General features: G+C 38.7%; 1 protein-coding gene across 1 annotated transcript in view; it reads right to left on the bottom strand.

Moving 5' to 3' along the window:
- HECW1 (HECT, C2 and WW domain containing E3 ubiquitin protein ligase 1) overlaps positions 1-27437 on the bottom strand; it is a 447195-nt gene that overhangs the window by 132986 nt on the left and 286772 nt on the right. The window contains 1 exon segment of the mRNA XM_070466974.1: positions 25427-25596. Coding sequence (XP_070323075.1) covers positions 25427-25596 — 170 coding nt within the window.

Raw genomic sequence — 27437 nt, 5'->3', positions numbered from 1 at the left:
GTCAGGCCAGAAGGTAGACAGATCAGGTGAGACAACTGAGAGATGAGGAGGAATCCTGGCTGGCAAGGAGGAAAAGGCAGCACATATGTGGAAGGCTAAATGTTAGTAAGAGCTATGGCATGTGGGAAAGAAGAGGCCACAAGTTTCCAAGACTGGATTTGAAAGACTGATGGCATGTGGGAGGATTAACAGCTGGAGAGAGGGGCTGAGTGAGTGAATGTCCCAAAGCAATTAAGGCACAGAGTGATAGAAATAGGGGTTGGGTATGGAAAAATATTAGATTGTAAAGAGAGGCCTGGAGAGCTTGTGATGTTTTCACATGATCTTTTGTATAAGCACTGGAATGGATGACTGGGATGGAAATAAGGTCAATGAGATTGAGGAGGTTGAGGAAATAGGATGTCTGATAGGTCATTCATGTGGAAACTGATCATCCAGGACAATGGCTGGTCTTGGGTAGAAAGGGAAGATAGTGCCACAGATAGAAAGGACTAATTGTAGCCAAGTAACAAATGGGACCCACTACCGCCTTGATATAACCATGGCAATAAGGACATCAATGTGAGAAAGGATACCATAATCAAAAAGGAAGAAATAGTTGTGAGAAATTTCACGGACATATTCAGCATGATTTGGAAAGTATTTTCACTTACACATTTAGGTACAGGTAGGAGAAAAGAAGATCCCAGTCTGAGAGAGCAGAAGTACAGTTGATTCATTTATGTCCACTTACAAACTTATGGAAGTCAGGGAAAGGTTGAGAATTGAAAAGTGGTAGCAATGGTTAACTTGTTTTGGGTCATGTTACATTTGAAGAGGTAGGAGGATGCTGAGGAGTAGGGCTGGAATAATAACTTGAAGCCATGACTGGATGCCTGGTGATGCCGGGGAGGAGCGGTCCTAATTGTGTGAAATGGGTTATGATTTGCAGTTAAAGGGGCATCTAATTTTGCCTCTCTTCTCTTGTAGACATAAGAGGAAAATAAAATACCAACTCCATTCACAAGAGGCTGCCTGGTGCGTTCAGTCAACACTATTTCATTACTAATGAAAGTTAAAGGGACTAGGCTTGGTGCTTCCTGTGCAAAAGTTTTCAAAGGAGAAGGAAAGATGAAGGGAGTAAATGGAGCATGCAAACTGCAGCTACTCTTCCTTAGAACTATGCATGCTATATGACTTTCAATTCAGGCAGCACGATTCATGGAGTTTAAAAAATGAACTTAAAAATAGTGTTGCCTAAAGTCAACAAAAGACAGAAAAACAACTTCACTAGCAGAGCAACCACTGAATCAAGAGCAAGGTTTCTTTCTCTCTCTCACTAGCAACAGGGTTTCATATTAAGAGGTGATGCTCCTGGATTCTGGGTATTGGAGACCTGCCTCCAAGCAGTGTGCAGCCTGACTCTATTCTGGGAAAGATGTGCCAGAATCCTGCTGGGTATCGAGCCTTGTATCCGCAGGAAATCTAATTGCTTTGCATCATAAAGGCTGCTTTTATAAATTTGTGATCTTTTACTTCTTCCTTTGGGTTAATATACAAAATACATAAAGAACTCATAAAACTCAAAAACAAAAACCCAACCAATTAAACAACCAAAGGACCCGAATAGACATTTTTCCAAAGGCATGCAAATGACTACCAGGGACGTGAAAAGGTATTCTACATCACTAATCATCACAAAATGCAGAGGCACAAGTAGATATCACCTTGTGCCTGTTAAGATATGTGTTATTAAAAAAGATAAGCAATCGCAAATGCTGGTAAGGATATGGAGAAAATGTGATCCTTGTACATTGTTGGTGAGTATATAAACTGAAAGAAGCACTGTGGAAAACAGTATACAGGTTCCTTAAGAAATTAAAAGTGGAACTGTCATATGATTCAACAATCCTATTTCTGGGCATATATCCAAAGGAAAATCAATAACTTAAAGAGATAGCTGAATTACCATGTTCAGTGAAGCGTTATTTGTAATAGCCAATGTATGAAAACAACCTAAATGTCCACTGACAAATAGATAAAGGAGATGATATATACATGTGTGTGTATATAGTAGAATATTATACAGCCATAAAATAGAAGGAAATCCTGCCATTTGCAACAACATGGATGAACCTGGAGGGCATTATGTTAAGCAAAATGAGCCAAAGATAAATAGGGCATGACATATGTGGAATTAAAAAAACAAGAGTTGAATTCATAGAGTTGAATGGTAGTTGCCAGGGTCTGAGAGAGATAAGGGAAGTTGGGAGAGGCTGCTGGGGTAGAAACTTTCAGTTATAACTAAATCTTAGAATCTACTGTAGAATATGATGATTATAGTTAGCAATACTTTTGTATAATTGAAACTTTCTAAGAGAATAAAACTTAAGCATTCTCAGGTGAAAAAAAAGGTAAAAAAAATATGTGAAAGAGTATACAGGATGTTATGTGACCTCAGATTTGGCATTTCTGTGCTCATAGAAAATGTTAGGTCACCAAGTGATCCATACCTATAGAGATGGGCTAACATTTGAGGCCAGAACCCCTACTGTTCCCTTTACCATCTGGCAGCCCATAAATTGAGAAAATCTCTATCTCCCCCTTTCCCAGTCATAGTTCCCAACAATTGAGCCATTATCCCTGTAGAAAAAGATGAGGGAGTCCCCAGACACCTATTATGATTTCATTTCTCTTGAAGGTGTTGGAATGGGGGGAAGGGAGAAAAGAACAGGGTATGTCTCCTTTCACTCCCAGACCCTCAACCCACAGTCCTGGTCTATGGTGGATAGGAGGAAAAGAGATTTTAAACTGAGCATGAAACCAGACTAGATTGGATTATTTACAACTGAAAGTGATCAGAAAGTTATAGCATATGCCCAAGACATCTTTAAGAGATAGTTGAGCATGGCTGAATGCAGAGGCTGGAAGAAATTAACAAATAATTATGGCATCACACCACTGAATTGAGGCAACTCAATTAAGCAGACTGTCTATCTACCCATCTATCTATCTATAGTGTGTGGTTTGGCAGGCATATAAAATATCTGTTTCTCAAATATTTTCGTAGTTACTTTAGCTGGGTTGGAAACCTTACTGCTAACTCCATCATTATGGATCTACCATCTACTGTTCCACATTATGTGTGGGCTGCATAATTACCCCTTTCAATTACCCTGTAAGTCACTGGACTTGTGTGTATTTCTTCTGTATGTCTCTCTCACAGATATACTAAGTTATACTCATACCCACTAAGTGTCTCCCTTACATAAAATATTCTTTCAGCCAAAGTTGGATACAGTCTAAATGTTAACCATAAGCTTTTACAAAAATAAATAACATCTCAGAAAATGTGAGATTAGCTAATTAATCATGGAATTACTAAAATAATAATACTGTAATACATGAAATCAATAGCCTAAACACAGTAATTCAGTCATTACAAAATTTCAAATTAAAGTCATTGATAAAATGACAAGAACTCTATTGATTTTCCTTGATATTTTTAACTTAAAATGCTGTTGTTTATATTGACTTTTGTTTGCATTCCTTTATTAACTTTATTCTAGGCTAATTATCCCAAGTACTAAAAGAAGCTGAGAAAGATAAATCAATTAAAGCCTGATATAACTTGAGATTTTTCACTGGGCACAGTATTACTTCCTGCAATACAAGTCTGATGGAGAAAAAGATGGGGACCTACAAGCAGAGCCCCAGAAGAAAGGAATCAGTCAGAAATGGGCCTTGCTGAAGTGGAATTTCTGCTCAGTAAGTGAAGAGAGTCCAAAGAATTTGGCCATTTCTATTAATATGACTTAGTCCTTATTGGGTATTTCTTTTTGATTCTTTAAATGTGGCCAGTGTGTACAGATATGCCAAGGATGACTGCATACCATCTCTGAAATTCTGCGGATTTTTCTTCCACCTGCCTGCCTTTCCTGAGCCTTATTCCTAAACCCGTCTTAGACTAAACTGTTGTTGATTTCTATTTTTCTCAAGGCTACATTCTCAGAAATCCACTTTGATAGATTCTGCTTGACTCTAGCCTTATCTTTGATTTTTCCTATCAGCCAAAATATGATGTTGCTGCTGGTGTTGGTCTTTAGCTTAATAAATTTCAATCTATGAAAGAGACTACCCGATTCCAGCTCTGATTTGTAGTGTTTGCGTTTTTTCTTGCTGTTAATATGTACACCATGGCTGATCTCACTTCACTATGTGGAATCAGGAAGAGATGTACATGTTGGCTTCTGGGAGCCCACATGTGCTGGCTCCAGCACACCACTGGTCCCATGGATGGGTGTCCTAAGCCAACCCCTCATCCAGTTCACTCTATTTCTCCATGAGAAATTATGAGGCATTTAGTTCTACTGCTCCTCTCAAAACCTCAACTTCCATCTTATTTTTTTCAGAGGCTGCAAAATGATGCTAACAGACAAGTACAAGGAATACTTTAGCCAGTGGACACCAAATTGTCTGAGTCCTAGGTTTAGTGGATGAGCCTTGGGCATCACCTGGAAACCAGAGGCAGTACCACTGGAGTTTTTAAGTTGGTGTTCCATTCATGAGTCCCTTTTATTAGAGTTTAGCTAAAGAAAGAACTGATTTGGTGTTTAGATGATGGTTGCCTATATCAAAGAACTTCAAGAGTCTTTTTTTTAAACTACTGTCCTGGGCAGGACTGCTAGTTAGGGCTTCTTGCATTCTAGCCACTGGTGCCAGCTTTGCATTTTGAAGAATGCTTTTCTTCCATAAAAGTGAATATTTGGTTTATAATCTTTCTTACTTTGTCCAGGTCAAATGCAATTTAATTTCTGATTAAATTACTTAATTTTTAATCCATCAGGACTAAAGTTAATCTATTTTAAATCAATTAGTTTGGTTACAACTCATTAGGGCTGGCTTATTACAGTAATCACTAAGATATTGTGCTTACTTTGTGGGGATCAAGGGCTTCAGCCAGGCACCTGTATTTAAGTCTAGAGGGGATGTTTTTAACCTAAGCTGGTCTGCTTGCTCTACTCAATCAGGTTTTTGTAATTTCCCCACCCAGTAGGTCTCATTCTTACTTACTCATGATGATGTGGGGTTGACTGAACATGATAACTAGTAAATAATCAATTATTACTTGGTATATAAAAGAATACTCTTAAGCCTGACCCTTGTGAGTATATGCTCATGTATGACTTGAGTTGTCAGGGCAGTGGCTGGTGGCTTGGTTAACTGTAGGGAATGTCTTTGTTGTTGGTTTCTGACTCACAGTCAACCCCAGCACTAGAAGCTACCCTGCTCTACCTGTACTGTTTGATGTTCCTCTCACATGACAGAGCCCTCCTTTAAGTGCACTGTAGCTGGGGGTATTGAAGGGACCCAGTAGACCAAAGTGAGGCACAACTAATTACAGTTACATCTATACTTCTCCTTGTTCACCACCACTATTCCGGTCCAAGATTCATCGTCTCCCACTTAGCTTCTTCAACTGCTTCCTAACTGATGCCCTTTCTCCACCCATACCCCCACACCCCTCACATGTGTCAGTACTGTGAAAGTCTTATTTAACATCTCACCAGCATTAGATACTGATCTTCATTTTAGCCATTCTGGTGGATTTGCAGTGGTATCACACAGTACTTTCAATTTTTAGTCCTGGATAACTATTTAAGTTGAGCACCCTTTTAATGTATTTATTGGCATTTGGACATTCTCCTTTGTGAAGGGCCTGTTCAAGTCTTTGGTCCATTTTTCTGTTAATTTTGGTCCTTTTCATCTGGATTTGGAGGGATAGTCTGTGCATTTTAGATATCAATTCTTTGCTATCTAGATCTAGCTCAATATTTTTTGAGGTTTGCTTTCAATATAGAGTTTTGATGAACATTCTGAATTTTAATATCATCCAATGGATCAATTTTTTATTTATATGGTTAATGCTTTCTGTGCTCAACTTAAGAATTTTTTGGCTTCCACAAGATCATGAAGTATTCTCACATATTTTGTTATGAACTGGAAGCTTTATTGCTATCATTTCATATCTAGATTTATAATCTCTTTGGAATGAACTTTTGTGTATCTTGTGAGACTGCATTTAAGCTTCATTTGTTCTCTATATGGTCAGCAAACTGACCCAACACCAAGTTTTGAATAGGCCATCTTTCCTTATTGTATTGCAATATTACCACTATCATAAGACAATAACAGTATGCATGTGCATCTACTTCTGGGTTGTAATCTATTCAGTTAGCTACTTGTCTATTGGTGCCAATGTCATACTGTCTTTTTTTTGGAGGCACCATGAGGCATGTGGGATCTTAGTTTCCCAACCAGGAATCGAATCCATGCCCCCTGCAGTGGAATCTTCCTTGGACCACCTTCACAGAAGTCCTGAATGCCATACCATCTTAATTCCTATGGGTTTATATTTATCATGCCATCTTGTAATAGAAGTCCTTCTGTGTCTCTTCTTCTACCAGATCCTCTTGCCTCTTCTTGGTCTCTTTCATTTCTATATAGATTTTTAGAATTAGCTTGCCAGTTAATATTAAAAATATCTCTTACAATTTTGATTGATGTTTCATCAAATTTACAGATCTGAGGAAAAACTAACATCTTAACACTTTAATTTTCTAAGCCAACATATAATATCTATCCTTTTATTTAGTCTGCATTTAACTTCTCTTAGAAATACTGCAGTGTTCAATATAGAGATCATACATATTTTTGTTAGATTTAGTCCAAGGTATTTAATTTTTTTGATGCAATTCTAAATGGTATCTTTAAGTTGTTTAAAATTTCTATTTGCCTATAGAAATATAGCTTACATTGACTTTTATTTATTTAGTGACTTCACTAAATTCATATATTAATTTGAATAGTTTGTTGAGTCTTTTACACTGATACAAATGATACTTATACAACGTTATTTGAGAATAAGCATAGTCTTTCTTTCCAATTCTGATGGTCTTTTTCCTTATTGTATTGGCTAGGATATTGGCTGCTAATACAATATTAAATAGAAGTGGTTAAAGGGTTCGTCCTTGTCTTGTTCTCAATTTCAGGGAAATGTATTTCAATATTTTATCAAGTGTGATGTATGCTGTAGATTTTATTATCATTCTTCCTTTTTAAAATCAGATTGAAGAAGTTCACTTCTATTCTCTAGTTTTCTAAGAGCTGTTAAAAATCAGGAATGAATATCAAATTTTATTAATGACTTTTTCTGGATCTACTATAATAAACATAGTTTTCCTTATGCTGTCAATGTGGTGGCTCATATGGACTTTAAGCTTATACTTTAATAAAACATTTATAAAGAACAGAATACAGAAAACCATTGTTAAATAAAAATAATCCAAATATCCTAGAAAAATGTGAAAGAACTGTTTGTAATTGTTATATAGTTAAATTATGGACATTTGTTCACTGAAACAAGAGACTGGCATGGCATAAGTTCTCCTTATTCGGTGTCTTTGACCTGAATGTATCAATAGCTATAGTCACTCAACAGTGGTATTGAGCAGCTAAAACTCTAATACAAATTCTACCATCTTTCTGGCTGGAAGAACCAGGCAAAGGAGCTTGGGGCAACCAGCATTACCAGAGAATGAAAGAGGAACTCTAGGAAGAAGAGAGACAAATTTTGCTTATAAACCCGGCCCAAGTTTCTGGCCAATCCCAGAATCATAAAAGCAGAGGACAAATGAACTCAGCTTGCATTTAGGGCTTAAAGAACCAAACTGTGATCTAAGGTACTGCTTACCAAATGCATGACAGTGTGAGCTTAACCAGTGTGCATGAGCTTAACCAAATGCATGACAGTGTGAGCTGAATTCAATGTTTTTCTAAGCAACATAACAAAATGCACAACACTTTCTACATGGCATTTATAATATTCAAGGCATCATCCAGAATTACAGAGCGTATCATAAAATGTAATCTATCACAATTATTCAAAGTCAAGAGTTTATCTTATTCTCTAGCTGTTAATTCTAGCTGTTGTATATTTTAATAGTTTACACAAATGTATGATGATTTACATCCATCATTATAATATCATACAGAGAATTTCCACTTTCCCAAAAGCCCTTTGTGCTCTTCCTATTCATCTTTCTCCTCTATAAAATCCTGGAAACAACTGAACTTTTCACTCTCTCCATAGTTTTGTTCCTGTCTAGAATGTCATATAGTTGCAATTATACAGTCTGCCTTTTAAGACTGGCTTCTTCACTTAATATGCGTTTAAGGTTCCACCATGTCTTTTCATGGCTTGATAGCTCAAAATAACATTTCAATGTCTGGATGGACAATGGACAACCATTTCATACAAGTTTATCCATTCAACTGCTGAAGGACATATTGGTTGCTTCCAAATTTTGGCAATTATGAGAGTAAAGCTTCTATAAATATTCATGGGCAGGCTTTAATGTGGATGTAAATTTTCAAATCCTTTGGGTAAATACCAAGGAGCTTGATGGCTGGATCATATGGTACAAAAGTATGTTTAGTTTTCAAGAAATTGCCAAACTGTCTTCCAAAGTGGGTGTGCCATTTTTGCACTATTGCCAGCAATATATGAGAGTCCCTGTTGCTTCACATCCTCATCAGAATTTGGTGTTGTCAGTGTTCTAGATTTTGAGCATTCTAACAGGTGTGTAGTGGTATCTCATTATTGTTTTTGTTTGCATTTCTCTGATGACATATGATGTGGAGCATCTTTTCAAATGATTATTTGTCATCTGTCTGTTTTTTGGTAGTCTGTTGAGATCTTTGGCACATTTAAAAATTTGGATACTTTGTCTCTTATTGTTGAATTTTAACAGGTCTTTGTATATTTTGGATAACATGCCGTTATCAGATGTTTCTTATGTAAAAACTGTCTTCCAGTTTGTGGCTTTTCCTCTAATTCTATTGATACTGTCTTTCACAGAGCAGAAGTTTTCATTTTAATGAAGTCCAGCTTGTAAGTTATTTCTTTCACAAATTGTGTTTCTGATGTTGTATCTAAAAAGGCACCATTCTACCCAGGGCCACCTAGGTTTCCTCCTATTTTATTCTCTAGGAGTTTAATAGCTTTTCATTTTACACTAAAGTCTGTGATCCATATTGAGTTTATTTTGTGAAGAGTGTAAGGTCTATAACTAGATTCATTTTCTTTTTTTTTTTGCATCTGAATGTCAAGTTGTTTTGGCTCCATTTATTAAAGATATTTTCTATTTTCCATTATATTGCCTTTTGCTCCTTTGTCAAAGACCAGTTGACCATATGGGAGGTTATTTCTGGGCCCTCTATTCTGTTCCATTGATTTACTTGTATGTATGTACGTATGCATGCATCTATGCATTGGCAATACCACACTGTTTTGATTAGTGTAGCTTTACAGTTAAGGTTTGAAGTTGGGTGGCATCAGTTCTAAAAACTTGCTCTGCTCCTTCAATACTGTGTTGGCTATTATGGGTCTTTAGCCTTTCCATATAAACTTTAGAGTTAGTTTGTCAGCAAGTCATAGGAAGTCATAAAAATAACTTGCTAGGATTTTGATTGGGATTGCACTGAATCTATAGATCGGGTTGGGAAGAACAGACATCTTTATATCTTCCTATACATGAACATGGGCTATATCTGTTTATTTAGCTCTTCTTTGATTTCATTCTTCAGTTTTGTGGTTATAGAGATCTTGTATATATTTTGATAGGTTTATATCTAAGTATTTCATGTGTTTTTAATTTCAAGTTTCATTTGTTCACTGTTGGTATATATAAATGCAACTGACTTTCTATATTGGCTCTGTACCCTGCAATCATGTTATAATTAGTTATTAGTTCTAGAAGATTTTTGTTGATTCTTTTGGATTTTCTACATAGACAATTATATAATCTGTGAAAAAGTTTTAAGTCTTCCTTCCCAATCTATATACCTTTTATTTCTTTTTCTTGCTTTATTCCATTAGCAAGGATTTCCAGTACAATGTGAAAAAGAGAGGTGAGGGGTTACATTGTTGCCTTGTTCCCGCCCTTAGTGGGGGAAACCTTTGAGATTATCACCATTAGTATGCTGTCAACTATAGAACTTTAAAATTGTAGAGATTCTCTATCAAACTGAAAAAGATACTTGCTGCTGCTGCTAAGTCACCTCAGTTGTGTCTGACTCTATGCGACCCCAGAGACGGCAGCACACCAGGCTCCTCTATCCCTGGGATTCTCCAGGTAAGAACACTTAGGCCCACTAAAAAACTGAGATCTACTTATAGGACTGTAAACATCCCCTCACACCTTACCACCATATTACTAAAGTTCTATTTACTGCTGTTTCTTTTCTTTAGTATGTTGTATCTGGCTATTAAGAAAAAACTATAAGCCACATCAAAAAGCAAAAAAAAAAAAAAAAAAAAAAAAAAAATGAAGATACACACCAAGCAACAGAACCAGACATGGTAGGGATGTCATAAGTGCTAGACCAAGAATTTAGAACTGTGATTAATATAGGAAGAGCTCTAATGGACAACATGCAAGAATAAATGGGCAATGTGAGCAGAGAGATGAAAAACCTAAGAAAGAGCCAAAAAGAAAGGATAGAGATTTAAAAAAACACCATTACCAAAATGAAAAATGCTTTTGATGGGCTTATTTGTGGACTGGACACAGTTGAGGAAAAAAACCTGAGCTAGAGATATATTAGTAAAATTCTGACTCTCAAAAAACTGGGTAAAACAAACACTGAAAGGAATAGAACAAAACATCTAAGGACTGTGGGGCAACTACAATAGGAATAACATATATATAACGGGAATACCGGAAGGAGAAGAAAGAGAAAAAAGAACAGAAGAAATATAGAAAATTACAGTGATGAAAATTTGCCCAAGTTAATGTCAGACACTGAACTACAGATTTAGGAAGCTTGGGGAACACCAAGAAAGACAAATGTCAGAAAGTTACCACCAGGCATATTATTTTCAAACTACAGAAAATCAAATACAAAAAGTTCTGAAAGAAGCAAGAAGAAAAAACCCATCTTACTTACAGAGGGACAAAGATTAGAATCATATTTGTCTTCTCCTCACAAACAGAGGAAATGGCAACCCACTCCAGTACTCTTGCCTGGAAAATCCCATGGGCAGAAGAGCCTGGTAGGCTACAGTCCATGGGGTCCCAAAAAGCTGGACACAACTGAGCAACTTCACTTTCACAAACAAAGCAAACAAGGAGAGAATGGAATAAAATGTGAAAAGTGGCTGAGAGAAACACACACACACACACACACACACACACACAATCTAAAATTCTGTACCCTGCAAAATTTTCACTTCTGAAACGTGAACGTCTTAAGTGTTTCTCTATATTTTTCCACATTATGTGGGACAGGATGGCTACAGTGGGCTGAAGTTATTTCTCTTTTCCCAGGTCAGTTAGGTTCTGATAATACTTCAGCAGGTTAGGCTCTGGTTAAATAATTTCCTGAGTACAGGCCTTGCTAAGAGCAGAGGGCTCTGATGTACTTTGAAAATGCTTCCTTGTCCCCTCCCCTTGCTGGAAGCATGAGGGGAACTTTTTCTCTGATATTTACTGTGAGAACCTGGTCGAGCTCCTGGAGATAAATATTACAATGTTGTGGGGTCCACACTACAGCTGGATTCTTTTGGAGTTTTTAAACTGTCAGAATGGTGCATATTGGACCTTCAACAATTCATCACTGCTTCATGTGGTAGGCTTCTGCTCTGGTAAGTCATGACTCCCTGTATTTGGCAGTCTGTCTCTCTGATCTTGGGTACCACAGTTCACTCTGTGTCCTCCCCTCTCTTTTAAATCTAGGTTGATTTTTCAGTCTGTTTAGATTTTCACCTGTTAGGATGGACTGGCAACTTCTAAGCTTCTTACATGTGGAACCAGAAACTGGAAGTTGCTGAAACAATTTTTAAAATGAAGAACAAGGGCTTTGCTGGTGGCTCAGTGATAAAGAAAACACCTGCCAATGCAGGATACACAGTTTCAGTCCATGGCCCTGGGAGATCCCTCATTCCACAAAGCAACCAAGCCGGTGCATCAAAACTACTGAGCCTGTGTTCTAGAGTCCATGAACCACAACTACTAAAGCCCACATGCCCTAGAGCCCGTGCTCTGCAACAAGAGAAGCCACCACAATGAGAAGCCATCACACTACAACTAGAGAGTAAACCCTGCTCGCTGCAACTAGAGAAAAAGCCTGCACAAGAAAGACCCAGAAGAGCCAAATAAATAAATAAATAAATAAAATTATATATATACACACACACATATATATGTATATATATTAAAGAACAAAGTGGAAACACTTTTTCTACTGGTTTCAAGATTTACCAGAAAGGTACAGTAATCAAGCCATAGTCACAAGGATGAAAAGAAAGACAGATTGCTCAATGGTATGAAATAGAGATCCCAGAAACAGACCCACACATGTTTGTTCAACTGAAATATGACATGGGTACCAACATAGTACAGGAAGCAGGAAAGTCTTTTCAGCAAAAGGTGCTGGAACTACTCAACATCCATGTGGAAGAAATGAAGATCAATCTTTACTTCACACCATATACAAAAATTAACTGGAAATGGATCCAAGAAGCATATTTTAAAAAGTTAAAACTATAAAACTGAAAACTAACCAAACTGATCAGTTGGATCACAATCTTGGATCACAGCCTTGTCTAACTGAATGAAACTATGAGCCATGCTATGTAGGGCCACCCAAGATGGACAGGTCATGGTGGAGAGTTCTGACAAAAACGTGCTCACTGGAGAAGGGAATGGCAAACCTCTTCAGTATTCTTGTCTTGAGAACCCCAGGAACAGTATGAAAAGGCAAAAAGATAGGACACTGAAAGATGAACTCCCCAAGTTGGTAGGTGCCCAGTATATTACTGGAGAAGAGTGGAGAAATAGTTCCAGAAAGAAAGAAGAGGCTGAGCCAAAGCAGAAACAATGCCCAGCTGTGGATGTGACTGGTGATGGAAGTGAAATCCAATGCTGTAAAGAGCAATATTGCACAGGAACCTGGAATATTAAATCCATGAATCAAGATAAACTGGAAGTGGTCAAACAGGAGATGATGAGTGAACATCGACATTTTAGGAATCAGTGAATTAAAATGGGCCAGAATGGACAAATTTAACTCAGATGACCATTATATCTACTACAGCGGGCAAGAATTCCTTGGAAGAAATGGTGTAGCCCTTAGAGTCAACTAAAGAGTCTAAAATGCAGTACTTGGGCACAATCTCAAAAATGACAGAGTGATCTCTACTCACTTCCAAGGCAAACCATTCAAAATCACAGTAACCCAAGTCTATGCCCCAACCCATAATGCCAAAGAAGCTGATATTGAATGGTTCTATGATGATTTACAAGACCTGCTAGAACTAACACCCCAAAAAGATGTCCTTTTCATCATAGGAGACTTGAATACAAAAGTAGGAAGTCAAGGATACCTGGAATAACAGGCAATTTTGACCATGGAGTACAAAATGAAGCAGGGCAAAGGCTAAATAGAGTTTTGCCAAGAGAACACACTGGCCATAGCAAACACTCTCTTCCAACAACACAAGAGAAGACTCTACACATGGACATCACCAGATGGTCAACACAGAAATCAGACTGATTATATTCTTTGCTGACAAAGGTGGATAAGCTCTATACAGTCAGCAAAAACAAGACTGGTGGCTGACTGTGGCTTAGATTATGATCTCCTTACTGCCAAATTCAGATTTAAATTGAAGAAAGTAGGGAAAACCACTAGACCATTCAGGTATGAATTAAATCAAATCCCTTACAATTATACAGTGGAAGTGACAGATAGATTCAAGGGATTAGATCTGATAGACAGAGTGCCTGAAGAACTATGGATGGACGTTCGTAACACTGTACAGGAGGCAGTGACCAAAACCATCCCCATGAAAAAGAAATGCAAAAAGGCAAAATGGTTGTCTGAGGAGGTCTTACAAATGACTGAGAAAAAAAGAGAGGTGAGAGGCAAAGGAGAAAAGGAAAGATATACCCATCTGAATGCAGAGTTCCAAAGAATATAAGGAGAGAAAAGACAGCCTTCTTCAGTGATCAATGCAAAGAAATAGAAGAAAAAAATGGAATGGGAAAGACTAGAGATCTCTTCAAGAATATTAGAGATACCAAGGGAACACATCATGCAAAGATGGACACAATAAAGGACAGAAATGGTACGGACCTAACAGAAGCAGAAGATATTAAGAAGAGGTGGCAAGAATACACAGAAGAACTATGCAAAAAAGAGCATCATGACAAAGATAACCACGATGGTGTGATCACTCACCTAGAGCCAGACATCCTGGAATGCAAAGTCAAGTGGGCCTTAGGAAGCATCACTATGAACAAAGCTAGTGGAGGTGATGGAATTCCAGCTGAACTATTTCAAATCCTAAAAGATGATGCTGTGAAAGTGCGGCATTCAATATGCCAGCACATTTGGAAGACTCAGCAGTGGCCACAGGACTGAAAAAAGTCAGTTTTCATCCCAATCCCAAAGAAAGGCAATGTCAAAGAAGGTTTAAATTACCGCACAATTGCACTCATCTCACACGCTAGCAAAGTAATGCTCAAAATTCTCCAAGCCAGGCTTCAACAGTATGTGATCCATGAACTTTCAGATGTTCAAGCTGGATTTAGAAAAGGTAGAGGAACCAGAGATCAAAAAAGCGAACATCCATTGGATCACAGAAAAAGCAAGCGAATTCTAGAAAAACATCTACTTCTGCTTTAATGACTACGCCAATGCTTTTGACTGTGTAGAACACAACAAACTGTGGAAAATTCTTAAAGAGATGGGAATACCAGACCACCTTACCTGCCTCCTGAGAAATCTGTATGCAGGTCAAGAAGCAACAGTCAGAACGGGACATGGAACAATGACCTGGTTCAAAATTGGGAAAGGAATACGTTTAGGCTGTTTTTAAGTTATATGCAGAGTACATCATCCAAAAGGCCAGGCTGGATGAAACACAAGCTGGAATCAAGATTGCCAAGAGAAATATCAATAACCTCAGATATGCAGATGACACCACCCTTATGGCAGAAAGTGAAGAACTAAAGAGTCTCTTGATGAAAGTGAAAGAGGAGAGTGAAAAAGTTGGCATAAAACTCAATATTCATAAAACTAAGATCATGGCATCTGGTCCCATCACTTCGTGGCAAATAGATGTGGAAACAATGGAAACAGTGACAGACTTTATTTTTGGGGGGTTCCAAAATCACTGCAGATAATGACTGCAGCCATGAAATTAAAAGACACTTGTTCCTTGGAAGAAAAGTTATGACCAACCTAGACAGCATATTAAAAATCAGAGACATTACTTTACTGACAAAGTCCATATGGTCAAAGTTGTTGTTTTTTCAGTAGTCATGTATGGATGTGAGAGTTGGACCATAAAGAAACTGAATGCTGAAGAACTGATGCTTTTGAACAGGGGTGTTGGAGAAGACTCTTGAGAGTCCCTTGGACTGCAAGGAGATCCAACCAGTCAACCCTAAAGGAAATCAGTCCTGAATATTCATTGGAGGGACTAATGCTCAAGATGAAGCTCTAATGCTTTGGCCACGTGATGCAAAGAACTGACTCATTGGAAAAGACCCAGATGCTGGGAAAGATTGAAGGCAGGAGGAGAAGGGGATGACAGATGATGAGATGGTTGGATGGCATCCATGACTCGATAGACATGAGTTTGAGCAAGCTCTGGGAGTTGGTATTGGACAGGGAAGCCTGATGTGCTGCAGTCCATGGGGTCACAAAGAGTTGGACATGACTGAACGACTGAACAGAATGAAAATTATAGAACTCCTAGAAGAAAACTTAATAGTTATCCTTGTTAACTTGGGTAGATTTAGATAGAATGCAGAAAACATGAATCAAGAGAAAATTACCTGATAAACTGGGCATCATAAAAATATAAAACATTTCATCTTTAAAACATAGCATTAATAAAAATGCAAGCCATAGACTGGGAGAAAATATTTGTAAAATAGGTATGTGGCAAAGAACTTGAATCAGAATATATAAAGAACTCTCGAACCTAAGTTAGATATCTCCAAATAACTCTCAAAAGAAGATGTACAGATGGCCAATAAGCAGATGAAAAGATACTCAACATCATTAATCATCACAGAAATGCAAAGTAAAACCACATTAAGTTACCATTTAACATCTACTAGAATAGCTAAAATTAAGAAAGAATACCAAGTTTATGAGGACACAGAATAACTGGAACTCTCAAACACTACTGGTGGGAATATGAACTGGTGCAACCACACTGAAAACTTTTTGGCAGTTTTCACCCACTAAAAATGATCCAGCCAGTCCACTTCTAGGTATTTCTTGAGAGAAAGAAGACTTGTACGTGCATATTCATAGCAGCTTTGTTCACAATAATCAATATCTGGAAACAATCTGAATGTCTATCAGCAGGTAAGTGTATAAACAACATGTGGTGTAGCCATACAATTGCATGGTACTTGCAGCAAAAAGAACAAACTGGGCTTCCTTGGGGTCTCAGATGGTAAAGAGTCTGCCTTGCAATGCAGGAGATCAGAGTTCAGTCCCTGGGTTGGGAAGATTCCCTCGAGAAGTGAATGGCTACCCACTTCAGTACTTTTGCCTGGAGAATCCCATGGACAGAGGAGGCTAATGGACTACACTCCATGGGGACACAAGAGTTGGACATGACTGAGCGACTACCACATACATAAAATTGTCATAACTTAAACAGTTTTAAATAAATGAAGTTTTTTCACTTGTATGTAATGAATTGTATTTATGTAAGTTATTTCCTAATGAAGATAATAAAGATAAAAATAATCATGAAAGGAGGATTAAAGACCAAAAAAAAAAAAAAAAACCCCAAAACCCCTTATAATGCCAAACCCTGAATCTGTGCACTGCTTTTATATTTGCAGTTAGATACTTCACAAAAAAATTCTGATACTCACAATTACCAGTAACAGGACTATTTTTGTTGTTTTGTTAGATAATTAAATATTTACCATTATGGGAGATTTTAAGCACATTACCCATATGCAATTTTCCTAACTAGATATCATTTGGTACAATTGTAACACATGGTAGAGTGCATACAGCTTCATGACTCTGAACAAGAAATCAACAGCAGTGATCAGGAGATCTTTTTGAAATCCTATGTAGATATATATACCAGACACTGGAGGGAAGTTCATGAATTACAAATTATGTGAACTTCTGGTAATGGTGGCACACTCCTGTGAACAAGTTTTGAGTCTAATTGCTTCCTGGGTGATTTATAATTGTCAGATTTGTAAGAAGCCTAGTACAAATCATAACAGAGAGCACTAGTTACTCCCTTTCTTGTTCAGCTGGCGTTCAGCAAATGGTGGCAACACTCACTGGTGCCGGAGAAAAACTGCTACATCAATTGAGCTTTTAGTATTCTTAGAATAAACACACTTTGGTAAAGTATTAGCCTTTTTATGTTCCTGGATTCAATTAGCCATTGTTTTGTTTAGGATAATTGCACAGATTTTCATGAGAGTTTGGAATGTAATTTGCCTTTCTTGTATTGACCTTGTAAGACTTTGGTATCAAAGTTTTGTTGGTTGTATAAAACAAGTTTGCCTCATAAAACAAATTCCTTTTCTTTGGAAGAATTTGTACAAGATGATCGCTATTTCAATAAATGTCTGGGAGATTTCAACAGTGACAATTCTAGTCTTAGAAATTTCCTTGCGGAAGGGTTTTTAAATTACATACTCAAGTTCCTTAATAGACTATTCAGCATTTCTATTTATTGTTGTGTAAGTTTAGTAAGATATATTGCTCTAGGAATTTTCCATTCAAATTTATTAGCATAAACACTATAATATACACTTATTTTTAAATAAATATAAGAACACTGCATTTTGATTTTTGTTAATTTTCTATATTATGCATTTGTCTTCTAATTCAGTGATTTTTGCATTTGTCTTCATTATACTAGTATACTTCCCTCTTCTCTCTTTTTGTTTGATTTGCTCTTAATTTTGTAGCTTATTCATATGTGATCTCAGAACACTGATATTCAGCTCTTTTCTAATTAAGCTTCATCCTGCAAGTTTAGATATGTCCTATGCTCATTATTACTTAAATAATAAGTTCAAAATATTTTTAAAAATAGGTTTTGTTGTGATTTCTTCTTTGACTCATAGATTTTTAAGGAGTATTTTTTGCTTAATTTTCAAGGCAGTGGACATTTTATATTTATCTTTTTATTGTCTATGTCTAGCTTTTTAAGTTTGAAAACATATACAAAGTACTTAAAATCTATGTCTAAAAAACTCCAATAATAAGCCTCCTTGTGTCTGTTTTTATTGTTACTGAGTTTAAATTATTTTATTTAATTAGAGACTGACTGAGTTGTTTGAGCTGTCTTCAAGTTTTCTACCATAGGTTGACCCTGATCATATACTTATGGGCTTCCCTGGTAGCTCAGCTGGTAAAGAATATGCCTGCAATGCAGGAGACCCTGGTTCAATTCCTGGGTCAGAAAGATCCCCTGGAGAAGGGATAGGTGACCCTCTCCAGTATTCTTGGGCTTCACTAGTGGCCCAGTCAGTAGAGAATCCACCTGCAATGCGGGAGACCTGGGTTCGGTCCCTGGCTTGGGAAGATCCCTTGGAGGGAGGCATGGCAAGTATTCCATGTATTCCTATATTCCAATCTGCTCCAGTATTCCTGCCTGGAGAATCCCCATGACAGAGGTGCCTAGTGGGTCCCAGTTGCAAAGAATCAGACACAACTGAGCAACTGAGCACACACAGATCATATACTTAGCCAGCCAGAGTCCACCTAAGAATCTGGGGTTTTCTAGGTCATCTCCTCCTTGGAGGATCCAGAACTCCTAGTTTGTCTTTTCAGTACCATGAGATTACATCAAACTCCTTTTAAACCTTCAGTAGCTTTTTACCTAGCTTACTCCTCTTTTAAAAAGTATTAGCACCTATATGCAAGACAGAAAAAGAGACACAGATGTATAAGAACAGACTTTTGGACTCTATGGCAGAAGGCGAGGGTGGGATGATCTGAGAGAACAGCATTGAAACATGTATATTATCAAGTGTGAAATAGATCGCCAGTCCAGTTGGATGCATGAGACAAGTACTCAGGGCTGGTGCACTGGGATGACCCAGAGGGATGGGATGGGGAGGGAGGTGGGATGGGGGTCAGGATGGGGAACACATGTAAATTCATGGCTGATTCATGTCAATGTATGGCAAAAATCACTACAGTATTGTAAAGTAATTAGCTTCCAACTAATAAAAATAAAGGAAAAAAAAAAACCAACAAAGATTTAAAAAAAAGTACTAGCAGAAAGTTGGCTCACTTGCATTTCCTTTCTCTCCAGGATCTTAACCATATAAGTTCTAATTGTTTTAACCATTCTCATAGGTCATCACCACTTTTTAATTTTTGTCTTTTAATTGGCTTTTCTCATTGTTTTGTGTCAGTGTGTACATGAGAGCCAGAAGCACAATCAACTGCTTTCATCTCAGTCTCTTTATAATCTATTCCACACATTGTCTGCATAAAAGCAGGACAATCTTTATAAAATTTTAATCAGATGCTTCCTTCCTCCAGTGACTTCTTACCACATTTACAATAAAATCCCAATCACTTCCCTGCCTCTCTCTGACACTTCATCTTATACCCGACCCTATCCCTTCCACAATTGACATCCTCCTGTCACAGTGACCTTCCTGCTGTTTAGACATGCAAGCTTGTTACACCCAGGACTTCACACTGGCTGTTTCCTCTGTCTGAGATGCACATCCAACCAGTTCTTCATATGTCTGGCTTCTCAGTTCACATGACAGCAACTCAGAGAGGCCTTCCTGGAGCACAGAAATCTAAGGCAGCTCTACACCACCAGACACATCATATTATGAGATGGTGTTTCCTTCAGGTTGAAAAGAAAGAAAGTGAATGTGAAGTAGCTCAGTCATGTCCAACTCCTTGTGACCCCATGGACTATAGCTTACCGCACTCCTCTGTCCATGGGATTTTCCGGGCAAGAGTACTGGAGGGGGTTTGCCATTTTCTTCTCCAGAAGATCTTCCCGACCCAGGGATCAAACCCTGGTCTCCCAAGAGTACTGGAGGAGGTTGCCACTTCCTTCTCCAGAGGATCTTCCCGACCCAGGGATCAAACCCTGGTCTCCCAAGAGTACTGGAGGAGGTTGCCACTTCCTTCTCCAGAGGATCTTCCCGACCCAGGGATCACAGCCCTGGTCTCCCGCATTATAGGCAGACACTTTACCATCTGAGCACCAGGGAAGCCTTAATGTTCCTTGGCTTCTAATCCTCTAATCTTGTGACTAGACTGGAGCAGTAAGGGGATTAATTAACCCAGCTTTGCAAGTAGAAGCAGAGAGACGGTGGAGAAGAATATACACCAGTGCCCCAGGCCCAATTTTAATATCTGCTCAACCTGCTTGATATTTCTGAGACTCCACTTTTAGGAATTCCTTGTTTTATTTAGAGGTAGAACTATACTCTGTATATAAGCATGCTGAACAGATAACCCAAAACTCATTAGTTGCTGCTGTTTCTGTTTAACTTCTCTGTGAAGCTATAATCTTATAAATGCTCATTATATCCATCTTAGAAAGTAAACAGACCTAAAAATCAAGGAGAGTGTTCCCAGGGTGAAAAAAAGTTTCTAATTAGAGTAATAATAAAAAAAGAGGAGATAAATCAATCAACTTGGAAGTCTTCATTTTAATTTTTTTAGTTCGCATTAAATTTAATATCTATTTCTCTCCATTTTCCCTCATTTAAAAATTCTGATCCTAACTTTAATTTTTCTAAGATTTAGAAGGTTTTAATCAGCAAAAATATGTTTCAAGTTTGAACTTGCATAAATTTGAAAAAATCACATAAGACTTTAATGAAACATTAATCATAGAAATAAATTTAGCATTTAAACTACATGTTAAAGGGTATTCTTGCTCTTTACTGCAAGCAACATCAATTATTTCTCACTGAACATCGCTGGAATGTTAATCAGCAAATACAGAAAGTAGGACACTTGGTCCTCATTTACCTTCTTGCATAGAGATTTACTGACTTGCATAAATCCAGTAGGAGCAAGGAATCTTCATTTCACTCACCATGGGTTGCAATGTGAGACCCAGAAGCCAACATTAGTTTTCACTTGTAAGGAAATCAGGAAACCACGCAATGTGTGTGATTAAAGTAAACCCAGCCCAGCTGCCATCTCACGTCCGTTGCACACCACAAGCTACCCACGAGACATTTCTGACCTGCCCCCTAAGTGTCTGTGGATGCCTTGGTACCTCTGCATATGCACCTGGAATGCCCTCCCTCTCCCCCAAAATGTCCTACCACTTGTCAAGACCCAAGTCCAAGAGTGCACCCTCTGTGGGGTCTTCCCTCAGTGCTTTGCAGCATTCTGTTTACACTGTGATTGGGACATTTATTTCACTGTATTGTTTCCTTCCATGTGCCTGTGGGGTCTTATCTATCAATTGTTTCTGTGTCCTTCCTGCCACTTCAACTTCTATTACAGAGTAGATGCACAATAAACATTTCTTAAATGAATGATCAACCATGAGAACTTCACCCTGCTTTCCCCATATTAAAAAATTCATTTATCTTTCAAACTTATTCTCCAGAAGTAGGCATTCATATGATTAGCTGGAAAGAACAATTTAAGCTTTTGATAACTGATTTTGGCCTTATCACTCAATGCTGTCAATGTCAACTGATTTTTTCCACCTAAAATAAGAGGACATATAATGGTCATTCTGAGTATATGATACAAGTTGTAGATACTTTCTCCAGAATTTATTCACAACCACCTATGCACAAAACTGATCAATATCAGGCTCTGAACTGGTTCAAATTCTGGTTCTGTCATTTACCAGCTGTATGATCTTAGGAAAATCACTTAATTTCTCTGTGTCTTGAGTTCTTCATCTTTCAATGGGGATTACAATGGTACATATCTTAGAGGGTTGTTATGAGGATGAAATGAGTTAATTAAATAACATATTTAGAACATGGCTTGGCATAGTAAGCCTTATAGAAACTACCAGGATTAGGCTCTGGGAACTGGAGGTATCAAAATAAATTGGACAGGATTTCTTTCCTTGAGGAGCTCAAAGTCTTATGAAGACAGCTGTGCAAATAAAAGATACTCTGGTAGAAGTCTGGACAAAGGAGCAGAGGATGGAGCACTTTCCTTCCGAGGCCTAGGAGAGGGCACCAGGCAGGAGGTGGTATTTTAGTTGAGAATCTGTGTATAAGTGGGAGTCACTGGTTGCATTAGTTGAGGATGTACATTTTAGGCAGATGTAAGCAAAGACACAATTTATGTAGCCATGTGAAAGCAGCCACTGAGAGTAACTTTTGTACAGAGTCAGAGGTGAAAGGTGCAGGAAGTACAACTGAAGCACACTGCGGACACGATAAACCAGTTTATTCAGCACCCATGTTCACTGTCTCTTCCCCTGCCCTTCCTGCTGGAGGTGGGGAAGTGAAACATTAGATCTTTCCAAACAGGTGAGGTCCTGTGACAGTTAATAGGGCTTTTGCTGAAAAGGGCGTCTCCTACAGGATAAAAAGTGAAAGCCTTTCAAGAAGAAAGTTCCTTTTTTTTGTTTTGCTTTGTCCCTACCTGGAACTTGGGTTTGAGGCTGTCCGACAGGAAGAGGAGAGCCATCTGCTGAGGTATAGTAGGAATACCCAGAAAGTTCGGGTCCCTGGGGGCCGTGCTCAGTAGCTACACGGCCTGCACACCTCCCTCTGGACTCACTGTTTGTGAGAAATACCACAGCTGGCCAGGCTTTCTCTAGTTCAGAGCCAGAGGCATCCCTGGCTGACACAAGTGGTAAGCAGTGCTGGGTCACCGAAGGCCTCGGATGTTCTCCACTGGGGCTGAGACATCCACATTTGAGCGCTGGGCACTCTAGGCTCATTTAGGGGCTTTGAAAATACAGCTTTGCAGCACCACAAACCACACTGTTTTAAATCACAGCTCAGCCAGTTACTCTGCTGGTTAACTTGAGACAGCAAATGAAACAAGCTCCCTCTGAGCCTTGTGAGGGAGACATGTGGTAGAACTTATTTCAGGATGCAAACCTTTGCCACAGCATGCTGGAAAGACCCGAGTAGGTCAAGAGCAGAGGAAGAGTGAGAGTCTGCTATGTCCCTGCAGAGCAAAATAAATCTGAACTAAAGATTCAGAAATAGTTTCAGAACCTAAAGTGAATCTAGTTGACATTTTTAGCCAAAACATATTCTGATGGTGCTGGATTTTATAAATGCTCTTTGAGACTTATAATACCTTTATGACTAAAGGTCTTAGTACAAGCTGCTCTAAAGTTCTTCAGAAGAAAGAGGCTTTTTTCTTTTCATGTGCTATAAATTTCTGGGGCATCTTGTATTCCCAGGAATGCAGTGAGAAGTCCATAAATAACTGCCAAGAATAGCCAGGAATGTAGGAACAAATAATTTAAGATTCATGACTCCATGCGAGTGGCACTATGAGTGCTTTCAGTCTGTTGATAACCAAAGTAGTAAGAAGTTCAAATGCAACTCTATTTCCCTGATGGTCACCTTCTACAAAGTGTGTGCGGTGCTCAGACATGTCCTACTCTTTGTGACCCCATGGATTGTAGCCTACCGGGTTCCTCTATCCATGGAATTTTCCAGGCAAGAATATTGGAGTGGGTTGCCATTTCCAGCTTCAGGGGGTCTTCTCGAACCCAGACTCAAACCCAAGTCTCTTGGGTCTCCTATGTTGGCAGGTAGATTCTTTATCACTGTGCCACTTGGGAAGCCCCTATAAAGCCTAATTAAGCCTAGGAAGCAGAAAATGAAAAATCTTTGTCCCTAAATATCTATACTTTCTTGTCAAAAGGATGCTTGAAAGTTCTGCATCAGAGATGATCTACTTTGAAGAATAAAAGAAGACTCTTGCCCAAAGTGAGTGCCTAGGATCCATCAGCACCAGTCTGATAAGGAAAATCTGATGCTCAGATTGAGGATAACTGATTTCTCAAAGTTATACAACTAATAACTGGCCAAGCTGGGATTTGAACCAAGGTCTGTGTCACTGCAAAGCTATACTTTTAACTCCTACATTATATTGTGGCACTTTCATGTCCTAAGCCTCCCTGTTCCTTAAGCCATGCAGTTTGCAGATTATCCCCTCAAGCTAAAGAAGGGAGCTAGGCAGTCAGTGGGGGTGACAATTTCCTGCTAGTTCTCTCGGACAAGACTTAGTCACTGGGAGGCTGAGACAGATGAGGCCTTGTTGAGGAACCTCCTTGCTCCCAGCTGGCAGAGGAGACACATGTAGGGGAAGAAAATCACCGTCATCAGATGAAACAAACTATTCAAAGCTCCAGCAAGGTGCCCAGCACTGTGCAAACCAGGAAGATGGTGTGAACTATTTAAATCTATTTAAATTCATACCTATTTAAATCAAATAGTATGCAACCCCAGTGTTATTCTAGGGCTTGTTTTACCTGTCCCAGGAACCTGACAGTGTCAGAATCTTTGGAACTGGTCCAGATGGACACTGTTTAAATTTGTCACTCTCACTTAAGGAACCACATGTGTGGGAAGTGTGGGAGAATGCTTGGATCAAATGCATTTCTTCCTACTCCCACACAAAGGCAGAGAGAGGGTGTTCTGGTGCAGGCTCAGAATCAGATGAAGAGGCTATTACAGTTGTCCCCTCATTTGTTGGGGGACTGGTTCCAGTACCCACCAAGACATGGAAACAACTTAAATGCCCATCAACAGAGTAATGAATAAAGAAAATGTGTTACATGCATACAATATAGTACTACTCAGCCATAAAAAAGAATGAAATAATGCCATTTGCAGCAACATGGATGAATGAGCTTATCTACAAAACAGAAACAGAGTCATAGACATATAAAACAAATTTATGGTTACCAGGGGGTAAGGGCAGAGGAATAACCTGGGAGACTGGGATATACACACTACTATAAGTAAAACAGATAACTAATAAGGACTTACTGTTTACCACAGGGAACTCTATACTCAATACTCTAATGGCCTGTATGGAAAAAGAATCTAAAAAAGAGTGGATATATGTATAACTGATTCACTTTGCTATATTCTTGCTATATACTTGATTCACTTTGCTATAACACAGCAATGTAAACCAACTATACTCCAATAAAAATTAAAATAAATACAAAAAAACTACACTTCACCCACTTAAAAAAAAAATCCATAGGAGTTATAACCCAAAGAGAACATGGCCCCCTTCTAGGACCAAGAGAACCATGAACTTAGCAGAAGAGTTTGGGGCTCCAAGAAGGGAGGGAGTAGCACGTGAGCTTATGGTCAGTCACTTCGCTTTTTCACTTAAGCCCCTTTTTCAGGGCCTGGGAACTCACCTCGGCCTGCCAGATGGGGTTCACAGTGTTGCCAATGATTTTGGATCGCCTCTCCTGTCCGTGGTGGGGGAGGGCAGGAAAGATGCTGTGCTTTCCAGGCTGAATAGAAATCTTCAGGTAAGGGTCTGGGTTGAAAAACATCCCTTTCTTCAACCCCATGGCCTGGAAATCTATAAAATAGAGGATAGTTTAATTTTATGTGTTTTAGCAAGGCTAAAGACTATCTGCCCATGGAATTCTCCAGGCAAGAATACTGGAGCGGGTAGCCATTCCCTTCTCCAGGAGATCTTCCTGACTCAGGGATCGAACCCAGGTCTCCCGCACTGCAGGCAGATTCTTTACTCTCTGAGCCACCAGGGAAGGCCCGAAAGATTATAGTAGGTTTTATACAAGGAGAAGAGTCCATCTGAAACACGGAAAAGATTTTCAATCTTGAACCACCATTTTTCACCTCATACAAAATATGGACTGATGTGTCTCCAGAATCCATTACATGGAACGTTTACTGATGTATATTAAATTGGTTTGGTAAGAACTGCTTGTAATAAATCAATACTGGCATTGTGGTCACTATGCTTTTTAAGAGAGGACTGTTGACCCTTTCTGGTTCGGACTTCTGGTGCTCCTCAGGCAGGTTGGGATGAGGCTGAGGGTTACCTCAGGAGACCTGGGTGCACACTGAGGGAGGAAATCCATCTTGGAAAATTCAGTGGGTCTAGGTGAAAATTCTTCTTCAAAGTGGAGACAGAAAAACAAGGGCTCTAGTCTCACAGTAAATAGGGTCTTCACTGAGTAAGGAAAGAGAGAATTAGGAGAAAAAAGAGAAAGATGAAGATTAAAAGAGTGAAGAGTGGGGGCACTGGAGGAAAGAAAAAAATCATGGCCTCCATGGAGCTAATTTACCTCAGTGAGGAGAGTTCTGACGAGAGACCATGCTGTCAGGAGGAAAGGCTTTGAAAACTGAGCTGTTCCATGTAATTGAAAGTATCTGATCATGTATAATTTCATGCTGTGTGTATGGGGGAGAGAGAGGTGATAGCAGTTTATGGCTGTTCTGAGACAATCTGAAATCATCTTATATTTATTGGAAATAAATTCATAATACCAAAAATAAAATTAAAAATGTTGTATTATTAAAGTATTTTCCAAAAAATTGTTCATACTTATACATAAGCAAAAGAAACAGTTAAAAATACATTGGATTGATTCTCAAGTATGGTATAAGTTGTGAGGTGTTTGGAGGAATTTGTCACTGATGGAAAAAAGTACAGAAGTTCAGCTCAGTCATGTTCAACTCTTTGCGACCCCATGGACTGCAGCACTCCAGGATTCCCTGTCCATCACTAGCTCCTGGAGTTTGCTCAAACTCATGTCTATCAAGTCAGTGATGCCATCCAACCATATAAGTGAAATAAAAAGGTAAAAATACATTGGATTAATTCTCAAGTATGGTATAAGTTGTGAGGTGTTTGGAGGAATTTGTTACTGATGGAAAAAAGTACAGAAGCTTTCATGTGAATTTAGTTAAACTATACTTTGAATTGATTCAAGGCAATCTCTGTAACAAAACTGTTCTTCCACTCTTGCATTATAATATACTGCTGTAAGGTGGAATAAAGGTTAGAAAATACAAACATCAGAGAAACTTGCAAAACTCAGGTATCACCATAGAAATGTGTGACAGCCTGAGTCTTCTCTGCTGAGAAAGGTCTGTTTGTAGGGCTGATCTTTCGCTAGTGTCAGGGGGGTTCTCACATCTCAGAACTGATAAGAATTCATCTCATCTCTGTGCCCCAAGTGTTTGTGCTAACTACCTTGTTTACACTGAACACCTGCTTTCCTCTGGGAGTCTGGAATTTTGGTAGGTCCTAGGAGGAATTTGGCCACATGAGCAGCCCCCAGTGAAAACCTTGGGCTCTGAATCTTTATTGAGCTTCCTTGTTTCCCTGGTGGCTCAGAAGGTAAAGAGTCTGCCTGTAGTGTGGGAGACCTGGTTTTGATCCCTGGATCA

This window comes from Odocoileus virginianus, chromosome 1 (assembly GCF_023699985.2).
Source record: "Odocoileus virginianus isolate 20LAN1187 ecotype Illinois chromosome 1, Ovbor_1.2, whole genome shotgun sequence".
NCBI classification, from domain to species: Eukaryota; Metazoa; Chordata; class Mammalia; order Artiodactyla; family Cervidae; genus Odocoileus; species Odocoileus virginianus.
This window is presented reverse-complemented; position numbering and strand designations above follow the sequence as displayed.